This window comes from Electrona antarctica, assembly GCF_951216825.1.
Source record: "Electrona antarctica genome assembly, chromosome: 12".
Classification (NCBI taxonomy): domain Eukaryota; kingdom Metazoa; phylum Chordata; class Actinopteri; order Myctophiformes; family Myctophidae; genus Electrona; species Electrona antarctica.
Genome location: NC_136793.1, coordinates 38,674,869 through 38,697,462, shown reverse-complemented (window position 1 = coordinate 38,697,462; position 22,594 = coordinate 38,674,869). Strand labels below are relative to the sequence as shown.

Genomic DNA, 22,594 nt, shown 5'->3' with positions numbered 1-22,594 from the left:
ACACAGAATAAGAGGCACATCACACAAATAAAGCAGAATTTATTCCACAAAGCAGACCCTGACATAAAATCAATCCCTACTCCTCTTTGTAATCCTTACAAAATAAGAGTGAGAATTGTGACACATCACACAAATAAATCAGAATTAATAACACAAAGTAGACCCTGACGTAATTCAGTTCATCAATCCACATAAGGAAATGTGAAAGGTACACTGTAGTGACTAGTGTATGTCCGTGTTACCTTTTTGTGGTGTGTGCTTACATATGGAAGACTGCTTTGGACTTTGACTGACTTTTTGTAAAACACGCTTCATTTGTTTTCCTTTATACTGTCAGACACTTTGCAAGTATGTACATCAAATTATATGTGGCTTGATCAGCCATTCATGGTCTAACTGAATGTCAAGTTAGACCAATATAGCACAATATTCAGATGGTTTACACCATTCATAGCTTATCAAACAAACAAAGTATCACAGGACGTACAGTACACTGTACAGGCACTATGTGTTGTTAGCACTATGTTAACAAATGAACTGCTCCTGGCGGAACGTTCCGTCAGAAGGAATCCAACTAGCAACTGCTTCTGGCGTAATGTTCCGTCTGAGTTATTATTGATATCAAACCGGATCGCTGATTTATTTTTTTCAATTATTTTTTTGTCTTCGCCTTTCCTTCTTTAGCGATCCTAGACCGGATTGCGCAACCGCGCTGCCGTCCACCTCCCATTATACAGGCTGACTAAAAACTTGAAATCTACGGAGCTCTCCACGGTTTGGATAAAATGTGCGTTGTTCGGAGGTCTTTGCTGATTATCCGGTGGTCTAGATGGATACATTGGCGCTTTCTAGAGCAAGGATGGCTTCATTTTAGCTCGCTAGCATTGATGCTATTTATTTAGCATTAAAGATGTACGCCCAGACAGGATATCAGTCCAGCGTGTGCTACATTGAAAACGGCTCGGCAGGCTGTGGTTGGCTCTGCGTCCAGCAGGAGGCAGCATATGGGTTAAGCTGTGTGGTAAATGAAACGGCAATCTATGTAACCGGATTGAACCAACTATAATTCTGTGCTTTCCATTATGTTAATGCTCTTTCTTTTCTGTTTGTGTATATGGCTTGACATGACATGACATGTTTAAATAACTACTAAGCTAAGTATTCAGGGTTACGGTATCATAACACTTTTTCATTCCCCGGACGGTATAGGGGTGTAGTAGGCTATACTTCCAAGAAGGTGCGCTCGTTTTAGTCGAGTGGAGGAGCCACATTCTGCAAAACCATTTCTTTATTAGCTGCTGGGGGTCTGGATGTTGAGCACAGTACAGTACAGTTGTTGTTTCAATGTTGGCTCTGTCTGAAGATGACACTCTTCTGCTTTTCCCGCAGATCAAAGCGCTGACCGTGCGGCCGCTCAAGGTGAGCGAGGAAGAGGCGGTGCAGGAGCTGGTCCGGCCCAACAGAAGCAACTCCAAAGAGCAGCTCAGTGAGGTGAGACCCAGACCCCTTCTCAGGGCTACACAGACCTCCTACAGAGACCCAGGCTATCTGCTTTCATAGGCCAGGGCAGAGGGACCTCCGCGGGTCCAGAGGTTCCAGAGAGTGGGGGAGTAGTGGTGTGCATGTTGGGTGAGGGTTCACGGGGGCTCGGAAGAGAGGGCAGCCGACGTAGCAGTAAGCATCCCCCTGCTGTTCCCAGCTCTCAGCTCGTAAATCCCCCTGGCGTGTTGGGAAAAGGTCGAGCAGCCAGCCCCCGCATGCCTGGCAGCACACAACACACAGACAGGAAGTGATTAGGCCACTCATGCTGCGTCACATCGTTGGCCCCGTGGCAGCCGTTTAAATACAGACATGACCTAACAGCGGTTCCACCAGGTGCCGGGCTGACCTCGCCAACCCTCCTCCAGAACAGACCAGAGTTAAAGGGACCAGCTGAAATACATTACGAGTCTTCAGTGTAATTGATTCTCTGCCCCAGTCTGTGATTCATTAGGTATTTTGGTTGTGACACTTTTCCAAGTCTATATAAGTGAAGCTTAGTCAATTGAAACCTATGCGTTCCCAGCAGTGTCCCTCCGTGAGGATTTTGGCCGTGCTACTATTGCATATGGTCATAATTTTCACTGAGCCATTTAACGCTACATGGAATACCACAGATGACACGACCGAGAAAATCTATTATCATTAACTTTGAAGGCAAATAAGTTCAAAGATAACATGGTGGCCGGATTCTGGAAAGTGTGTCAAATGATGTGCTCTATAAAGTCATGTGCTCCATAAACTCAACTCTATTTTAGATTGAAATTGCATGAAATTTTGTCCGCTTCTCTCAGCCAGTATTGTATGTATAGGCCTACTGTTGCATTGATCGACACATACCACAGATCGTTTCGAGGAAGCAATCTGATTGGTTGAAACAGCCTTCTAGCCGTGGGTTAAACCAGCACCATTCACCACCTAATCAAAACAAATAATTCAGCTGCTCTGTTTTCCCAGAGCGCTAGCAAACTCGTGGCTAGGCTAGCTAGTTTCTTGGGACATTTGTGGTCGTAGTGACTATACATCTGTCATTAAAAAAATATATTTTTTCAGCGATTTTCTTAGTTTTAAGGGTAACTAAGAAAATCAATATTACAAGAGAGGGTGTGGTTTAACGTGATTATTGCCACTTCAGTGATGCTTGCGGAACTCGACTTCGTCTCGTTCCTTACCGCATCACTGTCGTGGCAATAATCACGTTAACCCACACCCTCTCTTGTAATATTGCTTAAATATCACACCCACAATTCTGACAATGGAGATTTTTTTAAGATTACTGTTCCACATTATCAGCGTATTTGGGCTCCCTATCCCGGTTGGTAGGAGGCCAGTGCAGAAATGGAGACCAATGGGGTTGGTGTTCGAGCACGGTTACCGGATGAAATAATGCAATTTAGTTACAGGGGATGAGTAATGAGAATTTATGCAAAGAAAATCCCAAGCGGTTCATTTTAAAATGAATGTGGAAATATGCTTTCCTAACGAACGCCTGTCAAGTCAGGGCCTCCCAAACCAAGGTAAATTAAATCAGACAGTTCATTCAGCTGGCAGAGACGGAGAGGAGGGGGGGAGTGGTTGTTGGGGGGGGGGGCTTTTGCTTCTTGGCAGAAGCATTATGAGAGGGGGAAGAATGATGAAGTGAAGAGTGATTTTAATGAACTCGTTAAACAGCATTGTTTTAATCCATTCAATGCTGAGAAAAAAATCCAGAATTGATGGAGGAAAAAAAGGCCACCCATCCTCATTTGTTTCTCTTTAACCTTCCATCTTTTCCCCTTATTTTCTACCGCCTTACCCTCTCTGTCCTGTGTCTTGCTCTTTGTCCTTCGCTCACCCCCCCCAACCATCCCTGTCATTCCCTGCACTCTTCTCATGAACTTGCGTAAAAAGGCTGTTTTTGTAATGAAAATTCAGGAAGGAAGAGGCGGGCTTGTGAGATAAAAAGGGAGATTGTGATTTGACAGGCCTGTCACGGCAAGCAAGGAGGGAGAGAGATAGAGTGGGGGTTTGGGGTGGAGATGGAGGGTGCTGAAAATGGCACGCTGGAACGGCAGACGGTGTCAGATGTGGCATGTCTCTCTAATCTGCTGCCAAGCAAATGACACGCGCGCATGCACACACACACACACACACACACACACACACACACACACACACACACACACACACACACACACACACACACACACACACACACACACACACCTATCTACACACCTAATCTACCTCATATACTGTATATCTTCTATCTATCTAATACTGCATCTATCAATATATGTCTGTCTATCTCTTACCCTATTCCTCTTTTGCTGTTTCTCTATAATACAGTGTATCCATCCCTCCATTTGACATTCTCTCCATGTGTCTCTCTCTGTTGTCACACTCCCTTTCTCTTACACTGTATCTTCCCCTCAGTCTCTAACTCTGTTTCTCTCCTTCCCTCTCTGCCTCCTCTCCCTTCTTGTCCCCCAGCTCTGTGTAATCTCTACCAGCGCTTTGAGAGAGAGAAAGAGAGAGAGAGAGAGAGAGAGAGAGAGAGTGCTAATTTTCCTTAAACATGCTCTATTGCCCAGCATCAGACATCCAGTATGTGCACTTTAAATGCTCTTAACGAATGACTTGAGTGATGGAGGCCTCCGTGTAAAATGGATTCCCCTACAACAGGGGTTCTCAAAGTTTTTGGCCGGGGACCCCCGAAAATGCTTTGGCAACGTCTCGGGACCCCCGCCCCCTCCCGACCCCCAATATAAATTGACTGCTACAATAACCTTAATAATAGAGACAATACACCATAAATAAATACTGAAACCAGATATAATCATTAGGGAAGGTGTATGCATGTACTATGTGTACTATATGTAAACTCTTAATTTCCATTTTCCAGCCATTCAGTTGCATCATTTTCTTTTTTTAACTATTTGGGGACCCCCCAAAATAATTTGGCGACCCCCCAAGGGGTCGTGACCCACGGGTTGAGAACCCCTGCCCTACAACACCACCTGGACGGAAAGTAGAAACAGTTGTGCACCAAATGTCGGTCAGTGAGAGAGAAAGACAGAGAGAGAAGAAACAGAGGAATTAAGGACAACAAACAGTGGGCGCACTATTGTAGTTTCTCTATCCACATGCAAAATTCCGTCAATCTGGAAATGTGTCAGTGTAACCCCCCTGCATAAAGCTGGGGATCAACAGTACAGTAAAGGTATTTGAAAAGTTAATCTTTAACCAACTCTCTAAGTATGTCAATGACTCTCACATTCTATCTCCATTCCAATCCGGTTTCAGACCCAATTTTTCACTTCTAAAATTCACAAATACTGTAAGCATACTGTATGATACTAATGATGTATTTTCATCATTTGAGAACAGTATATGCTTACAGGTGCAATATTTATTGACCTTACCAAGGCATTCGATTTGGTAGACCATTACCTACTCCTCGACAAACTACATTCCATTGGTCTCTCAAGAGTGTCCGTTCTCTGGTTTAACTCATATCTCCACCTTAGATGTCTGTTTGTGTGTTTCGTACCAGGGGAACCGATCTGAATTTATGATTATGGAGAAAGGTGTACCCCAGGGTTCTTCCCTTTGGCCTCTGCTGTTCTCCATTTTTATTAACGACCTGCCCACAATTTGTTCTGACTGCCACATTCAATTATATGCTGATGACACAGTCATCTACTCCTTAAAATCTGATATTTCCCAAATTCAGTGTACACTACAGGATGACTTTGATGCAGTTCAAAGATGGTTTTACAGTACCTCAACAAGCTGATATTGAATAAGAAGAAGTCCTTTAGCATGCTTTTTTCCACAAGACCAACTCCTTTATTGTTATCCATTACATTTGCTGATGGCACACAAATGGAAAAGGTGGATGAATTCAAATATCTAGGCCTCTGGCTCGACCCTCAACTCTCATCCAAGCCTCATATTACCTCTGTTGTCCAGAAAGTAAATTTCAGCCTGAAAGTACTATCGATCTATTAACTGTTTAATACGGAGCCCCTGAATGGCCATGCATTCAAAATATGAAAAAAGATAATTATTATCTCGTCCGGACAAGATAATATCTTGTCCGGACGAGATAATATCTTGTCCGGACGAGATAATATCTTGTCCGGACGAGATATTATCTTGTACGGACAAGATCAAATATATTTTGAATGCATGGCCATTCAGGGGCTCCGTAGTACCACCCTTCAGGTCAGAAAAATAATTATCTCACAACTAATCCTCCCAATATTGAGACTATGATGACATGGTTTATCAAAACAAACCTCTATCCTCTTAATGTAACTTACAAGAATCCCTGCAGATTTATACTGAGGTATGACCCACCACGGTGTTATGTATGAGTCTCTCAACTGGTTAACATTTAAAGCTGCTATAAGCAATAATGTAAAAATATTAATGACCTTTTTATTTTTTATTTTTTTGGTATTCAGACAGCCAGCAATGGGTAGAACGCTACCAAAAAGAATGTAGTCTCTGTGACACATCTAGGGGCCGCAATCTGCATTCAAAGATGTTCCTAGAAGCAGTGACTAACCAATCAGGAAGCAGACAGGCAAATCGACCAATGACAAAGCTTCTAGGAAAATCTTTGAATGCAGATTGCGGCCCCTAGATGTGTCACATAATTTTTTGGGGGAGCATTCTACCCATTGCTGGCTGTCTGAATACCAAAAAAATAAAAGGGTCATTCAAATTTTGACATATTATTGCTTATAGCAGCTTTAAATCTATAAAGGCACTTTCACTGGCTACTATTTATCTTTAAATGCACTGAGCTAACATGCTCTTTTTATTTATTATCTGTTAAAAATATTTATGCCTCTTCCTAATTATCCATAGATTGTAGTCCCTTGTCACTGCTAACTTGTGCTAACTTGATTCATTTGAATCTTATATTTTCTTATTTTTTCTTTTGTCAGGTGTGTGAGTGCACTTGTCTTTGTTAGTGTTTTTATTTTGTTTTTTTCTGTGAAGCAGTTTGGTCAACAGTCGTCTTTTTTTAAACGTGCCATATACAGTAAATAACGTTTTATTTAATTTTATTTGAATTGTGATTGTTGGAACACCCAGCCAAGCCGGATGCACTGCGAAACTTTCAAACCCCTAGCGTCTGGGGTGATGGGCACTACTGGGAAGACCCCCTGAACGTCCCTATCCCTAAGCTAGCTCTCCTGGCGCTTCCTCGCCTTCTTCGCGTACGATTGTGGAACACCAGTAGCTAGACTATAGAATCAGGAGAATCAGCTTTATTTTACGTCACAGTTTACGTAGAGTAAGTAGAAAGTAGTGGGTAAAATGACTAGAAGGAAGAATGCTCCCTCCCCCCAGCCTGGCTGTGTTCTTATTTTCTTTAAACAGGAAGAGGATTAGTGGGCAGACTTAGTGACGTTCCACCTCCACAGAGCACTGTTTACTTAACTCAGCATCCCAGCGCCATCTCTCACCTCCCGCCACCAGCCTCCAAATTCCCCCCCCACCCCACCCCTTTGCCCTGCCCACCCCTCCAACGCCACCTGACCATGGGCTACTAACAACACAAACAGTGCACATACCCTCGACCCCCGCCCCCCATCCAACCCCTCCCCCCCCCTCTCTCGGGCGGCTTCTTAAATCCTTTTGAAGTCCTAAGCGCAGCAGAAATCCATTGAGAGCCATGTATAATGGCTTTTAAGAGAGAGTGTTTAGCTGTACACTGGCCCTGTGGCTTACGAACCACTGGCGTTTTTAATGGATTTCTCTCTCTCCCACCCACCCACCCTCCCTCCTACCCAGCACTGCCTCTCCCACTGCCCATCACCAAATCCAATGGATTGTTCCTCATTATCATTTAAATAAGCCTCTCTTTCGGCTCCCACAGCTCTGAGTTGAATGAACTGCTGCCTAGTAAGGCTAATTCCAAATGGCCTTGGCTACCATGGATTTGCGCACGCACGCACGCACGTGCGCACGCACGCACGTGCGCACACGCACACACACACACACACACACACACACACACACACACACACACACACACACACACACACACACACACACACACACACACAAGGGGGAGGGTAAACCTGTGTGCAAGTGATTGCGCATGTGCATAAACACTCATACATGGAAACACACTGACACTACCCATTTTGTGTTAACTGAACGCCTCACATCTTGCCTCTTGATCTTCACACCCCATCTCCTCATCATCTTTCCTTAACCTCATCACTCCTTGTCCTCTCCCCTGGCCTGCACCTCCCTCCCTCTCCTTGTCCTCTCCCCTGGCCTGCACCTCCCTCCCTCTCCTCTGTCCTCTCCCCTGGCCTGCACCTCCCTCCCTCTCCTTGTCCTCTCCCCTGGCCTGCACCTCCCTCCCTCTCCTCTGTCCTCTCCCCTGGCCTGCACCTCCCTCCCTCTCCCCTTGTCCTCTCCCCTGGCCTGCACCCCCCTCCCTCTCCTCTGTCCTCTCCCCTGGCCTGCACCTCCCTCCTTCTCCTCTGTCCTCTCCCCTGGCCTGCACCTCCCTCCCTCTCCCCTTGTCCTCTCCCCTGGCCTGCACCTCCCTCCCTCTCCTCTGTGGCAAAGAGGAGCAAGGGGATTGAATACAGCAGGTGAAGTCCTTGTGATTCCTGCACGGCAGGCCACATTTTTACGCTTCCTGATCGCAGTCCAATACAAGGAGCTATATGGCTAGAGCTATATGGCCAGAGCTATATGGCCAGGATCAGAGGTATTGATAAGGCCTGAGGATCAGACCAGCTCAGTGGCCTTGTGCTTAGAGTGTCCACCCTGAGACTGGGAGGTCGGGGTTCGATCCCCGGCCGGGTCATACCAAAGACTCTGGGAAATGGGACCCAGTGCCTCCCTGCTTGGCACTCAGCATCAAGGGTTGGATTGGGGGTAAGTCACTGCGACATACTAGCGTCATGTCCAGGGGGTGTACTTGTACATCAAGCTGCCTCACGCTACAGAAACAGGAGATAGGCACCTGCCCTATGGGCCTCATGGCTCTGCAAGGCTTACTTACTGAGGATCAGGAGGAGGATCGGCTGAAAGTAGGGCTGCCAACTATCGGTTATTTTCTTAGTGATTATTCTATTGATTACTTTTCCAACTAATCGAATAATCGAGAAGAGCTTTTGAAAAAAATATATATTATCAATGAACGAATTAGAGAGTTAAGCCCTGTTGTATCTTTTGTGCACAACGGTGTTGTGACATATTGTGAGAATAGCATCTACAAGCTCACAACACGCACGCGCATTGTGAGCTTGTAGAAATAGTATTTTCACTAGTTGCTGTTTAATTCTAATATAATACATTTGCATATAATGACATGACATATAATGACAATGACATGACATATCGATGACGATTAATAATCATTTATTTGATTAAATTATCAATGTTTCATAATGGATCACTGTTGCACCCCTAGCTAAAATCAGAATGAGAGGGAGGAAGAGAGAAGTGAGGGTCTGGAGTGAAGGTAGGAACCTACAGTCAAAATTGGTCTGGCAGAACCCTCCCCCCCCCCCCCCAAGAGGCCCGCAGGAAGAAATTGCCAATCGAAACGGCCGAATAAAAAACGAATGGAAAGTGGAAGTGGTGGAGTGAGAGAGAGAGAGAGAGATTTGTAGATTGGTATTCTGACGGGGGGCCTGAGCTGCACGACCAGTTTGGCAGAATAAAAAGGAGAAAAAAGTGTTTTATTTCTCTGGCCTGAGCATCGGGCAGCATTACAGTCCTGCATTAAAGTACATCATTGGAGCTGTGCTCCAGAGTTTTGTTCGTAAGATGACAGGGTTGTGGACATCAGATCAGCTTTATTTATGTAATATTGTCTCTGAGGACTGTATTGGTTCCTGACTATAGCATGGTAATTAATTGATTAATAGAATACTTGTAATGTAAACAGCACGTGGTACAGTAAAGGTTCCTACTAGTGCAGACTGCTGTGGTTTTCTGATTTCTTTGTGGCATTTTCCCACCGTTTTATAAGTAAATAAAAAACCACAGCCCCCTCATGTTACAATGGGTTTGGGGCAGCTAAATGAATATCACATATCTAAATACTGAATCAAGCTACTTGAAAACTGTCCGGGTGTTCACATAAGTCTGAGTAGACGATAAAATGACCAAAACTTTTTTTGAAAGTGAAATATCCCTTTAACCCATTTAGTCCGTACGACGTGTGGGAACGTCATAACTAATCCAACCGATTAGGCTAGGCGCATTTACATTGATATCAAACAAGAGAAAAATATTCTGATATTTTTTTGTTGGCCTCTGCTTCTGCACCATACTCCTTGCTCTTTCGCGCATGCGCGTTGTCGTTCACTTCCCTGTTTACCGTTCACAAAGAAAGGCTCGGCGTGCGTAATCTAGGAGCTCTCCGTGGTTGGTAGATGAATATACTAAGCTCTTCATTTCTGACTTCAACATGCCTCTCATTCAAAATATGAAGCGAGCGATCATCAGTGACTTATATCGTAATCTTAGCGAGGTAAGCAAGCAAAAACATGTTTCCTGGTTTTAGTCCGGAACGGAGGGGGGGCTTACAGAGTAAAAGCGGCCATATCTTCCCGGCACCCCGAGCTTCTATTTTGAAAGAAATCCCGGTGCTGATTGTGTTAATGTGTCTGTCGTCATCAGAGATATATCTCCTTCCTGTTTTATAAAAGGCATAACTACAGAAAGATAGACCTGCATTCGAGTGAGTCATGACACAAGTCGTGCCCATGTTTTTTTTTGGGACAGAATTACTCTCACATACGCAAGCTCTGGATGAGGGCGCAGAATGGATGAGAATGACGTTTGTAGGAGGTGGGTAAAAGGTTAAAGTGAATATTGATATTAAAGTGCTAGCGCTTTATCATGTCTGTGTCAGCGAGTGAAATGCCCCTCTTAAAGGTCATCCCTCTCTTGTCTCTCTCGCTCTTTCTCCCTCTCCCCCCCCCCCTCCCCTCTCTCTCTCTCTCACTCTCTCTGTCTCTCTCCTCCTCCCCACAGAGCTCGACTCACTCGCTGTCAGGCCGCGGCTACTCGGTAAGTGACATTTTCATGCTTCATGGCTTTACGGCAGAATTACAATCTTCCCAACGACCCACTTTATGGCCCCAGTGCTCGACATTTTAATTATGTTAAATAGAGTAATGGAGAAGTCGTGATATTAAGGGACATTACTTCTGGGCTGACTGACTAGATTAAATTGCGGGAAGGTGTCCTACTGTGGTACCTTGACGGAGAAAGAGCCCTCTTCTTATTTTATTGGCATCGATCTGCTGCCTTGCTGTCAGAGACTTGCATCTTCTTCCATGACTACCAAACGTATAGGGCCATTTTACCTACTCGTTAGATAGATCTCTGGTTCCCAAACACTGGGTCAGGACACATTTGTGGGTCGCGGACACTTTTTTTAGGGTCCCTTTTTTGTTCGTTTCCGGCATTTTGTTTTCAGTCATTATTATTTCAAAACATTTTAAAACTTTTCATGAATTGAAAAACTAAATTCAATGTTTTTTTCCCCCAGTAAATTCATGAAGAAATCATTGAAAATTCAAAGAAATCTCATACATTAGAAAGCAAATGTTTAAGAAAACATGTTTAAGAAAATAGCCTATCTTGTAGGTCTGCTATTTTCACTAGTTTGGTTCCTGGGCAAAATAGTCTTTTTGGGGTCTTGAGCTAAAAAGCTTGGGAACCACTGTGTCAGATGATAATGCTGGGTGTCACATGTAAGGAGCAGTACAACTTATACGAATGGAAATGATCATTGTTACCAGTGGTGACAATGATCATTTCCATTCATATATAAGTTGTGGTAACTTACAGTACCACAACACTATTCATGAATCAATCACAGTTTAATTGTTAAAAGTCCTAACATTGTGACAGCATACAGCATCGTTGCCACAGAGAAGTAATGTTGTGTACTGTAGTTAGCAGAGTGATTCTCAACCTGTGGGCAGGGGACCACTGGTGGGCCCAGAGGGTATTGCGGCTGCCATGTTAATGAGTGAAGTGGTCAGATGGGTTGGCCGCCGTGAATGCTTTCAACATTTTCAAGTGGGCCCTGATCCAGAAACGGTTGACAACCACTGCTGTAGTACGTTGACCCCTGGACCTCAGAGCCAGGTGCAACGACACAGTCGTAGGGCAAGTTATACACATCATTTACATGTCACTCACGCGTGTCATTTAGCCGTCTGCCACCATGCCGTACGTACATGGAGCACCAACCATTCACATCTTCCATGAAAATCCATAGCCGTTATAATGTGGCATATTATGTTTCTGGAGGTTGTACATTAAGACAACGAGGATAATACATTTAGTTGGAGGTTGTGTGTGTGTGTGTGTGTGTGTGTGTGTGTGTGTGTGTGTGTGTGTGTGTGTGTGCGTGTGCGTGTGCGTGTGCGTGTGTGCGTGCGTGCGCACGCTTTCATTAGTGGAAGTACAACATATAGATTTCTCCCTCAAGATATACAATAAATGTGTCCGGGAGGAATATTCAGCGAGCCCAGTTGTCAGCCCAGTCATTTCGTGCACACACACACACACACACACACACACACACACACACACACACACACACACACACACACACACACACACAACATCTCACAAAGTGTCAGAAGGAAACTATTTTTACCTCCTGACAGCATCTGGTGCCTTCCACACCGTGTGTGTGTCTTGTGGAACCATACATCATGCGTCTGTTGCTGCTGCTGATGATATGCCATGGTCTCTGGGCGATAGAGAGCAGCAAATGAGAGCCGCGGTCGTCCTTGACATCCTCGTGTTTTTAAGGAGCTCATAAGAGGGAACGTTCTCCATCAAGTGGCTCTACTTTTAGTTGTAGAGTGACATATGGCGCTCTTCATCGCAGCTTGGACGCAATCATGAAAACCAATCGTCGTGATGACTATAATGGTTTGACACACTGTTGATCTAACTCGGAGAGGGCGTGGGGGCCATAACTAAAAAGTATAAAACATGTGTCTATCCAGCGGTTTGTGAGATTAGCTCAGAACAGACACACACATGGACATACTGTACTACAGAACCTGTCATAGACGTCCGCTTCTTCTTCTTTTTCGTATTCTTCTTCCTCTACTCCCTCTCCGCGAGCCGCGAGGCCAGCTGTCTAACTGATTGAGTGATGAATACAGCATTGGTGGCACCGGTTGGCCTTAACAATGAACTAGCCAATCTTGGAGCAATCATCCCTCCAGGCTATGGAATTTAGTTTATCCTCAGTTGGCCTCACACAGCGGACTAGGCATCTCTCCTGGCTGGATAAAATAATAAATGGTGGCTTGGCTGCAAACGGCTCTTAACAAACAATTCTATTTCACCTACTGTATACTGTTCAACAAAAACAGTTTCTGATTACATTTTTGATGTGAAATATGCAGGGCCATGTAGTTGCTCAATCTTTATTAATTTTACACTATACGTGCAATGACTAGTAAAAGTGTGTTGACGGGGCATGTGGGAGGTGCAGGGGTAAAGCACCTGCCTACCACCATGGAGACTCGGCTTGGTTTCAGCAGATGGTGGTAGGTGGTGGTGGGCATAGTGCGTTCGGGAGTTTCCATAGAGGAAATATGCTAGGTGGTTGCAACCCTTGTCACATTCAACAATTCGATTGGCCGCCGGCCCGCCGCCCAGACTGAGTGGCCGAATGTTACCACTTCCTGCATCCGTCGTTTCAAATTAAAAGCCCTCCAGCATTTCATACACGGTCCAGCCAAACACTAGTCTTGTTTTTGTTTTAATGGAACATGTCACAGTTCTATTCCCTGGAGGCCGCGTACTCAAAGATGGATGAAAACAAACAAGACCTCCTGAAAAAAGCTTTGTGGTGCCCTTTGGCTCTGGCTGTCAGTTTGAGTCGGTAGGGAGCAAGGACTTCTCTTCATCTGGAAGGAGAGATGGGGGGGGGGGGGGGTGTTAGGGAGAGAGAGCAAGAGCACAGGGGAAGGCAGGAGAGAGGGGGAAATGAAAGAGAAGCCAAAGGGAAGTAGCTTGTAGCGAGGACAGGAAGACTTCACATTGTCAAGTTCCTCACGTCTGGCTGTCTGATGGTGATATCAGCAGAGTCCAACCCACAGGGCTCTCTCTCTCTCTCTCTCTCTCTCTCTCTCTCTCTCTCTCTCTGCTCTGCTCTGCTCTGCTCCTGGGGCCTTACTAGCCTCTTCAGCAGGGCCAGTGGTGTTGGGGCCCCGTCTTATCTGCAGGTGCTTCAGGCTCTTAGTGAGATGGTGGGGGCCTCCAGGGGTTGTGTTGCTGCCGGCTATCTGATGGTAGGCCCCTGGCTCTGATTGCCATCTCCTGCACCGCTTCTCTGGAATAGAGAAAAAATCTAATAGTCTGGTGGGGGTGAGGACAAGTATGGAGTGAAGCTTGTTTATCTGTCACCAGACAAGAGGTAAAAAAAAAAGGCCAATCTCTCCTGACAGTTTGTTTTTGACTCTCAAAATGCAGATGCGTTAGTTTGTTATGCTCCAGAAAGAGGAACGATACAGAAGCTGTGGAAAAAAGTGGATGGGAGCTGTTTTTTAGTGATCACGTGATTTTCTGGTTCGTAAAACCACGGAAAACTAAATATGATCTCATCATTGCCAGTGTGGACCTCAGAGCTTTATGACGAGAAATCTCATCATTGGCAGGTAATGAGTTAACACTTAGCCTGCTAGCATTTATTTAAAAATTAGGATCTAATTCACGCCAGCATTTTTTTAATTTGAGCTCTTATTTTGAAAAGCCGCCATTTCCGGGCAGTAGTCATAACCTAGGAAACTACACGGAGCGGACAGGCCTTGTTTACCATCTGAAGCCAGACCGGAGCTCTGCAGAGCTCCAGATCGTCATATCTGTGCCGTCAAAGAAACGCTGTTTTGACCAAAATGCCATCTGGGACAAGGAATAGGAGATACAGGCGATTGAAAGAAATGGATAGAATGGATTATTATGGCGACGACGATCTAAGATGGGCGATCCAGTGCTGTGCTAACAACACAGCTAGCTAACGGCTAACGTGAGTAGCATTATGGCTCGAGCAATCGAACGCGCCATAAAAGCGCAATTGCCGAAGGCCGTCGGCAATGGCGTTAAGCGTCAGTATCAAAATTAGGCTTCAATTGACTTTAATTGTCGGCAATGGCGCTGAAAGTAAGCAGTAAACAATGTTTTAAGCATATGGATTTTTTATGTACGTACTGTAGCTCTGCTGGTCTACGATTAGATACAGTAGAAGTCAACACTCCAGCAACACTTGTAGATTATAAAGAAAACATTTTTTGTCTAGGATCAGATCCCTCACATCCTTCCTTCTTCCTGTGCATGCCTCCTGTGTACTCCGTCTCCCTCTCGGTTTTCCTACCGTTTGTCTCATGATCGAGATATATATATATATAAACTATCCTAACAACCCTTTAAAACCAGTGAATGCAACTGATGTTTCTGTGCTTGTAAAATGAACGTTTTGGCCATGGAAAATACCATTAAGCAGCGATAAAATGCATGGGCTAGTGCATATAGAACACATGGTGCGACAGTGTTATTTGATGCAGTACATTTTTATTGGGTGTGCAAGGTATGCTGTGCGTTATACACAGGGGTTATTTTAGTCTGGAAAGAGACATTGGCACATTGTAGGTTGGTTTACATGTGAACTATATCCTTATAGTCTCATGTACACAATGTACATGACATGGCATTGTAATTGAAATATCTGTGCACTTCTTAAAGGAGAATTCCATACTAAAAGCCTTTCTTTGTAGTTGTTACGTCCCCACCAAAGAGGTCCAGGTGTTATTTTGTGCAAAAGCTCCTTATTGGCTATTTCCCCTACCATAAGCCCTAAATTAATTGCATAGAATTGAATGAATTTGTATATATCCTCTCTTCATAATGTAAATAATATCCCAAGCGGCACACTTTACTACTTATTTTGATGGAAATAAGCAAATTAGCACAACACCCCATAGCCCCATTCAATTCCCATTCAATGCAATTCATTGAGGGCTTATGGTAGGGGAAATAGCCAATAAGGAGTTTTTGCACAAAAAAACACCTGGTCCTCTTTGGTGGGGACGTAACGACTACAAAGAAAGGTAAGAAAGGTAAGAAAGACTTCTAGCATGGAATTCTCCTTTAACATACTGTTCTTCAGTAATTCCAAAAATTGAGTTGTATTATCAATGCTTTCTTTCTCTGCAAAAGACAGTAAATAGAACTTTATCACAGTAAGATGCAATAGCAGTGTGTGTGTGTGTGTGTGCTCTGTATATGGAGTTTGTTATGCACAAACCTGTACCTGTTAACACCTGTATGTGTTGGATTTAAGATATTGGCTATTTCTGTTTTTGGGAGGGAGGAGTAGGACGAAGGCCCTAAGTCCTCCCGGTGGGGTCTCCTCACTGGGAGGGAGTAGGACGAAGGCCCTAAGTCCTTCCGGTGGGGTCTCCTCACTGGGAGGGAATAGGACGATGGCCCTATATGTCCTCCCGGTGGAGTCTCCTCACTGGGAGGGAGTAGGACGAAGGCCCTAAGTCCTCCCGGTGGGGTCTCCTCACTGGGAGGGAGTAGGACGAAGGCCCTAAGTCCTTCCGGTGGGGTCTCCTCACTGGGAGGGAATAGGACGATGGCCCTATATGTCCTTCCGGTGGAGTCTCCTCACTGGGAGGGAGTAGGACGAAGGCCCTAAGTCCTCCCGGTGGAGTCTCCTCACTGGCAGATGAGGTGAGTCAGCAGTGGCAACACAGACATATGTGTGTGGAGGAATGAATTGGCTAAACTAAATTGGGGAGAAAAAGTGGGTAAAAATAATTGGCTATTCTAAATACAAAATATATATATTTTCTATTTCTAGTTGTAAATCAGAAAGTGTAAAAACCAAATGGACGCTTACAGGTCCATTTGGTTACATTTGTGCACTCGCTGAGTGAAGGGTTTTATTGTGTATGTCCCTTTTTTCAACTTGTTAAATTCCGAAGTTGCTCACTGAATGTTGAGCAATTCCTCCTGTTATGAAGTCCAGGTTGTGAGACCATGTGCTCTGCTCGCTCTACCTCCTCTAGCAAACACAATCTACACACCTTCCCCACATGGTTTGCTTTTCCCTGTCTGTGGTGTTATCTTGGTCAGTGTCGAACCCCACGGTATCTCACACACAAACACGCACACGCGCACATGCACATGCACATGCACATGCACATGCACATGCACATGCACATGCACATGCACATGCACATGCACATGCACATGCACATGCACATGCACATGCACATGCACATGCACAGTCATAGGTATTTAATCAGGTCCAGGGCAGATACGGAAGTAGCAGCCACACACACCATCTTCTTCCTCTGTCCGGCTGTGGAATTGTTTATCAGGTGTGTCTGCTCAGTGGAGGCTTTATTACGGTCATGTCGTTCACGTTTGTGGGGGCACTGAGAGAGAGAGAGAGAGAGAGAGAGACAATATCTACAGACCCTGTTTTCCCCGGCTGCTACCTACCTGTCTGCCTGGTTGTTCCGGCGGAGATTGGGGACTGGAGAGATGGGGTCCTGTCCTGGGCTCTCGTGATTTATCATCCTCTCTGGGGCCTTACCTCGATAAGCAACCCACAATCCGCCTCTCTCCTTCTGCCTCTGTCTGTCTGTCTCTCTCTCTCCCTATCCCTTGCTTCTTGTCTTGAGTCTGAGTAGATAAAGAGCGAGGGGGGGCGGTGGCGAGGAGATTGGGGGGTCAGAATATCTCACCGTGACTATCAAGCTGTCCCTATCTGTACCCTCAGGGCCACAGACATAAAGAAAGACATATTTTATCCAAGCCGGAAAAACACCAACACCCTTCATCTTACTTTCGCATCGGATGAAATGATTCAGCATAAGTTTGTTCTTTAGATAGATAGATAGATACCAGAACCTTATAGATATATTTTATATATATAATATGATCTAGCACGATGTACATACTGTAATTAATGTAAGTCAAAATGCGTCCCCCAACACTACAAACAGAGCAGTTGCAGTACTAATTAATTTGCCATTTGTGACCTGCACTTTGTTCCAAATACATTCCCCTCATCTGACTGACGAGGCTCTTTACAAGATCTTTATCGAATACAAGGATTATGTCACTTAATTATAATGGAAGCTATTAAAAAGCTTCATGCTTTATTTAACAGAATGTCACAGATTCGCCGGATTAAATGGTTAGGCTAAATACAGTGATTGAATGTAAATCGAGTGGAAAATATATGTCGCCTTTAGTGCATTCCTATTTTAGCTATGAGAAAATTCTCTCTCTCTCTCTCTACCTCCCTCTCTCTCTCTCTCCCTCTCTCTCTCTCTCTCTCTCCCTCTCTCTCTCTCTCTCTCTCCCTCTCCCTCTCCCTCTCCCTCCCTCTCTCTCTCTCTCTCTCTCTCTCTCTCTCTCTCTCTCTCTCTCTCTCTCTCTCTCTCTCTGTCTGTCACACACACTGTACTGTACTGTACTGTATGCATGTAGTGTATTTCCAGTGGTGTTTGTTCTGCAGGTGTCTGCATCCCACCAGCTCTCCACTTGGTTTAAATTAGTGAAGAAAAGCAGCAGCTCAGCAGGCCTATAGTGTTAGCAGCTCTAATATTGTCAGCCCAGTGGTTCTGGTTGGGAGGGAGTTATCTGTGTGTTTGTCAGTCAGCTGCTCGTTCCACAACAGGTGCCATCTGCAGAAAGAAAGAAAGAAAGAAAGAAAGAAAGAAAGAAAGAAAGAAAGAAGAAAGGTTTTGTTTATATCCATTTGAGGGCCCCTTCAAATCCCTGGACCCGCGCCTCTGCTGTTTCTCCACACGCTGGTGACCCAATGCTGTTGCCGCTGGCAACAGATAAAAATTGCTGTTAACCACAGCGGGGCCCGCAACACATCAATCAATGGGGGTCTAGAGATAAAGACCGCAGGCATTCTAGCAGGGGCCCCTAGCCGGCTGAATGGCTGAACCAGATGAAAATCCTTGTTCCAGTGACTGAGCACACACTGGCCCTGCCGGTAGAAGACTGTTCTCACTTTGAGCAAGCAGAGAGGAGGGCAACTCCATTTGAGCAAGCAGAGAGGAGGGCAACTCCATTTTCAACAGTGCAAGTACAGCCCACTTTCTTTCTTTCCCCCCCCCCTTTTTTTGCTCTAATGGAGATGCATTAGAATGTGGCACAAAACACAAAAGGGGGACTCTGCGGCGAGGTCATTTGAATAAAAAGGCGACACGGTGAATTAGTTGTCGACTGACTGGGCAGGCACTCCTCGGGTAAAAAAAAAAAGAGAAAAAACAGGCCCCATCATAGTTCAGTTGTTCCAAATGAACTCTTAATTGCTTTTTACCACCCAGCTTTGCTCTTAAGGACCTCGCCTAAGACTCTGAAGGGGACGTTAAGCATCACCAGGTTGCAAGTACACCCCCTTCATTCCTTCATTTGCGACCAAATTGAGATCTACGATTGAAAGCTGAGAGGAGAGCTCATAGCTTTAGCTCCCCATAGAGCTCAGTGCAGCATTAGGCCTGAGGTATTTTCCACCAAAGGTGACTTCAATGGCTCATTTCAGCCCCCACCCTCAGTCCCCCCAGTCTCGCTCCACTGTGCTTAAAGCAGAAATATGGTGATGACTTTGCTCGCCACGCTAATGAAAAAGAACAATAGGGATATTTTCTCGCATTAAATCAAGTTAATATATTTGAAGATGAAGCTCTGTGCCATCTACACTTGTTGGAATTAGTCCAAATGAGAAACGCAGACAGGCTCTCTCAGGCGAAAACATTAGCTCCACACACACACACACACACACACACACACACACACACACACACCAGCCTTTATTATCATCACTCTTAGTTAGCCGTTGCTCTCCATGTCCCCTAACTCACATTTCACCCTCCGCTTTAACAAATAGCCCTATAACGCTACAATCAAAGTATACTCCCTGGATTTGTTTACAGGGGTTGCTCTACTGTAAGACAAATAAAAAGATCATCCTTCTTTATCATATGTTATACATATACTGCAATCAAGCTGCAATTATACGCTCCCTTCTATCAGCCAGGGCCCCTAACGGCTGAGTGCGGAAGGTTTTAATGAGGGCCGTAATGAACGCTCAGGGTATTTGGCGAGGCTCCGAGATGTTGCTGTGTGTTTTTTTTTTTTTTTAATGGGCCCCCCCTCTCTCCATTATAACGTACAATTTGCATCAGCAAATTACAATGCGCGGTATCATTATCCCGCGCCCGGGACCTGATCATAAATTAAGGCTCCAATTACAAACAGCTCTCTGGGAAGGGAATGGTGGTGGTGGTGGGGGGGCGATGTGTTGGCAGCCATAGCATAGTCAGGGAGAGAGAGAGAAACGGAGAGAGGGAGAAAGAGAGAGCCCTCCCGTGGATTAGTGGAGGCAGGAAATGTACACGGAGGTGTTGTGTTTCAATGAATGGCCCTTGTGGGGGAATTATGCTTCAAAGACATGGCTTTTCTGCATGTGCGTGTTGTGTGGAGGGGTCCTCTTCTGTTGATGTGTTGTGTGGAGGGGTCCTCTTCTGTTGATGTGTTGTGTGGAGGGGTCCTCTTCTGTTGATGCAGGTAAAGATGTGCTGCTCATTGACCTCCATGTGCGTGTTGTGTGGAGGGGTCCTCTTCTGTTGATGCAGGTAAAGATGTGCTGCTCATTGACCTCCGGGCTGAATGGTTGTGAAAGGAGATGATCTGCGGTTGATGTCTCCGCATTAAACTGTGTGTCGGGGAAATCAGTTTGAAATGGGAACAGCTTGTTTCATTCTATTTCTTCCACTCTGTCTAATGTACTGTACTCTTCATTCCCAATCTTTTCTCCTTTCTTGTTTTGCTTTCATGTCTTTCTCTATCCACGTCTCTCTCGCTGAGCCCGCCCCTTCTCTGTCCCTCTGTCTCCCATCTGTCCATCTGCCCGTCTGCACGCCGCTGTCTCTCTCTCTTCACTCCACCTCTCCCTCTGGCTCTGTGCTTCATGCTGATTATACACAGGGGGGAACATAATAAATCAGAGGGATTTATCATGCCACCGCTTATTAATTCACAGCCACAAGTGCAATATTAGTCTGTGTCATTTAAAGGAACAGGCAGCGCTTGTCCCTTGAGGAATCAGCAATGAAGCCATTTTAACTCCGGCATGAGGAAATGAAAGACAAAAAATAAAACATTTAGAGGATTCTGGTCTATATTTCAAGGCCACTCAACTCTCTTAGCTTTTGCGAGGCTGTTTGTCTTTTCCTAAATGTCTCCGTTCATCAGTGCATTTGCTTCTCCTGTTTGACACAAATTCTCGCTTTCTGACTGATATGGAAATCTACTCATCGGTGCACCGGCCCAGCCCCTCCCCCCCTTTCCACCACCAACACATCCCAGAGCGCTAACAATTGTGGTAGGAGGGGAAACAAACAGTGGTGCATGCACCTGTGATGTGCAGCAATTCCCCAGTAATATTCAACCCGTGGCCAAATAAAAAAAAACTAAAACCATTTTCTTTTTTTGGAACAAATAAAAAATCAAACACAAACTGATGACTGCAGGCAATGAGCAGATCTCCCCACTCTCTTATGGATGAAACAAAAGGCTGCAGGCCTTACCAAACCCGGCGAGAGCAACCCACTACCTTGACGCCAAACAAAGACTCAAATTAAGGGGAGCCCGAGGCCCAGTCCTACAGAAGAGCTCAAACGCTCTTACATTGAGTCCCCGCGGTGGATTTCTCTCCACCATGAGATTCTGTCAGGGCAAGAAACGACATTTAACACCTGATTTACTTGCTCGCGCGCTAGTGTAGCACACCAAAAATAACAGATATACAAACTCACAGAACATCTTGTAGATCTGCAATTTTCAATGCATGACACGATGTGAACCAAATATTATCCCGGCTTTATGCAGTTGCAAATTCTGTGAAAGCAGTTCCTCTCTCTAAACCCCCCGCCCTCCCTCCCATCTCTCTCTGAGCTCCATCTCTCGCTCTCTCGCTCTCTCTCTCTCTCTCTCTTTCCTCTGCTATGTTCACACCTCCCACAACACTTTCCAGGCTAATTTTAAAGGTACTAAAACCTCCACTTGTAGCCTTTTAGTGGGTGTTAGCTCATGATTAATTCATATTTCATTTTCTCTTGTTTTAACCTTGACTATGTTTTTTTCCCCCCTTTATGATCAAACGCGTATACCTCCTCAGGCTTTGGCTTCGGAGGCATGCTGTAGCTGTTTGACTGGGAGGCCATGTTTGAGGTTTAGAGTTCAAAAGATGAGGGGTACTAGTACTTTATGTTACATACTTGTACATCAGCCCCCTAGCAATTATTTCTGGCAGCCTTAATGCACATACAGTATGAGCCCACTGTGGATGATTGATGCCCCTCCCACAAGCACACGCACGCACGTACACGCACGCATGTACGTACACGCTCACGCAAGTGCGCGAGAAAGCGTGCCTTTCTCCAAAAAAAATTACAGAAAAGTTATGTTACTAAGTAGGTCATGTTCTGCCATTTCTAATCACTCAAGGAAGAAAGAGAAAAAAAACACAATTTCCCCTCGTTCAGAGTCCCTGAGCCTCACTCTTGGGAGCGATGTGCACGCTCAGTTGATTTTCTGTCACCCCCCCCCCCCCCCCCCCCAACACACACACACACACACACACACACACACACACACACACACACACACACACACACACACACACACACACCCCCCTCTCTCTCCACCCCTCCCTGTTTATTTTCGCTCTCAATGACAGAAGACAGGTGATACTCAACCCCCATCACAGCCGCCGCCACCACAACTGCTCTCTTCCTTCCCTTCTCCTATCTGTATTCCTCCTCCCCTATTTTCCTCTGTTCTCATCTCTCTCTCCATCTCCCTTTCTGTTTGTCTGGCGCATAGCAGCAGGTGAGATGTCAGGTTAGGGAGGAGCAGCCGCAGGGTCATTATATCTGCAGCTGATGTCCGGCCGTGTCTATGGGCACACAGCAACTGTGTCTATGGGCACACAGCGACTGTG

At 45.3% G+C, this 22,594-nt stretch overlaps 1 protein-coding gene across 1 annotated transcript in view; it reads left to right on the top strand.

Moving 5' to 3' along the window:
- The window catches only part of fbrsl1 (fibrosin-like 1), a 301,776-nt gene that overhangs the window by 178,152 nt on the left and 101,030 nt on the right, over nt 1-22,594 (top strand). The window contains exons 3-4 of the mRNA XM_079516969.1: nt 1,390-1,491; nt 10,552-10,587. Of these exons, the coding sequence (XP_079373095.1) occupies nt 1,390-1,491; nt 10,552-10,587 (138 nt within the window). The remainder of the gene's footprint in view (nt 1-1,389; nt 1,492-10,551; nt 10,588-22,594) is intronic.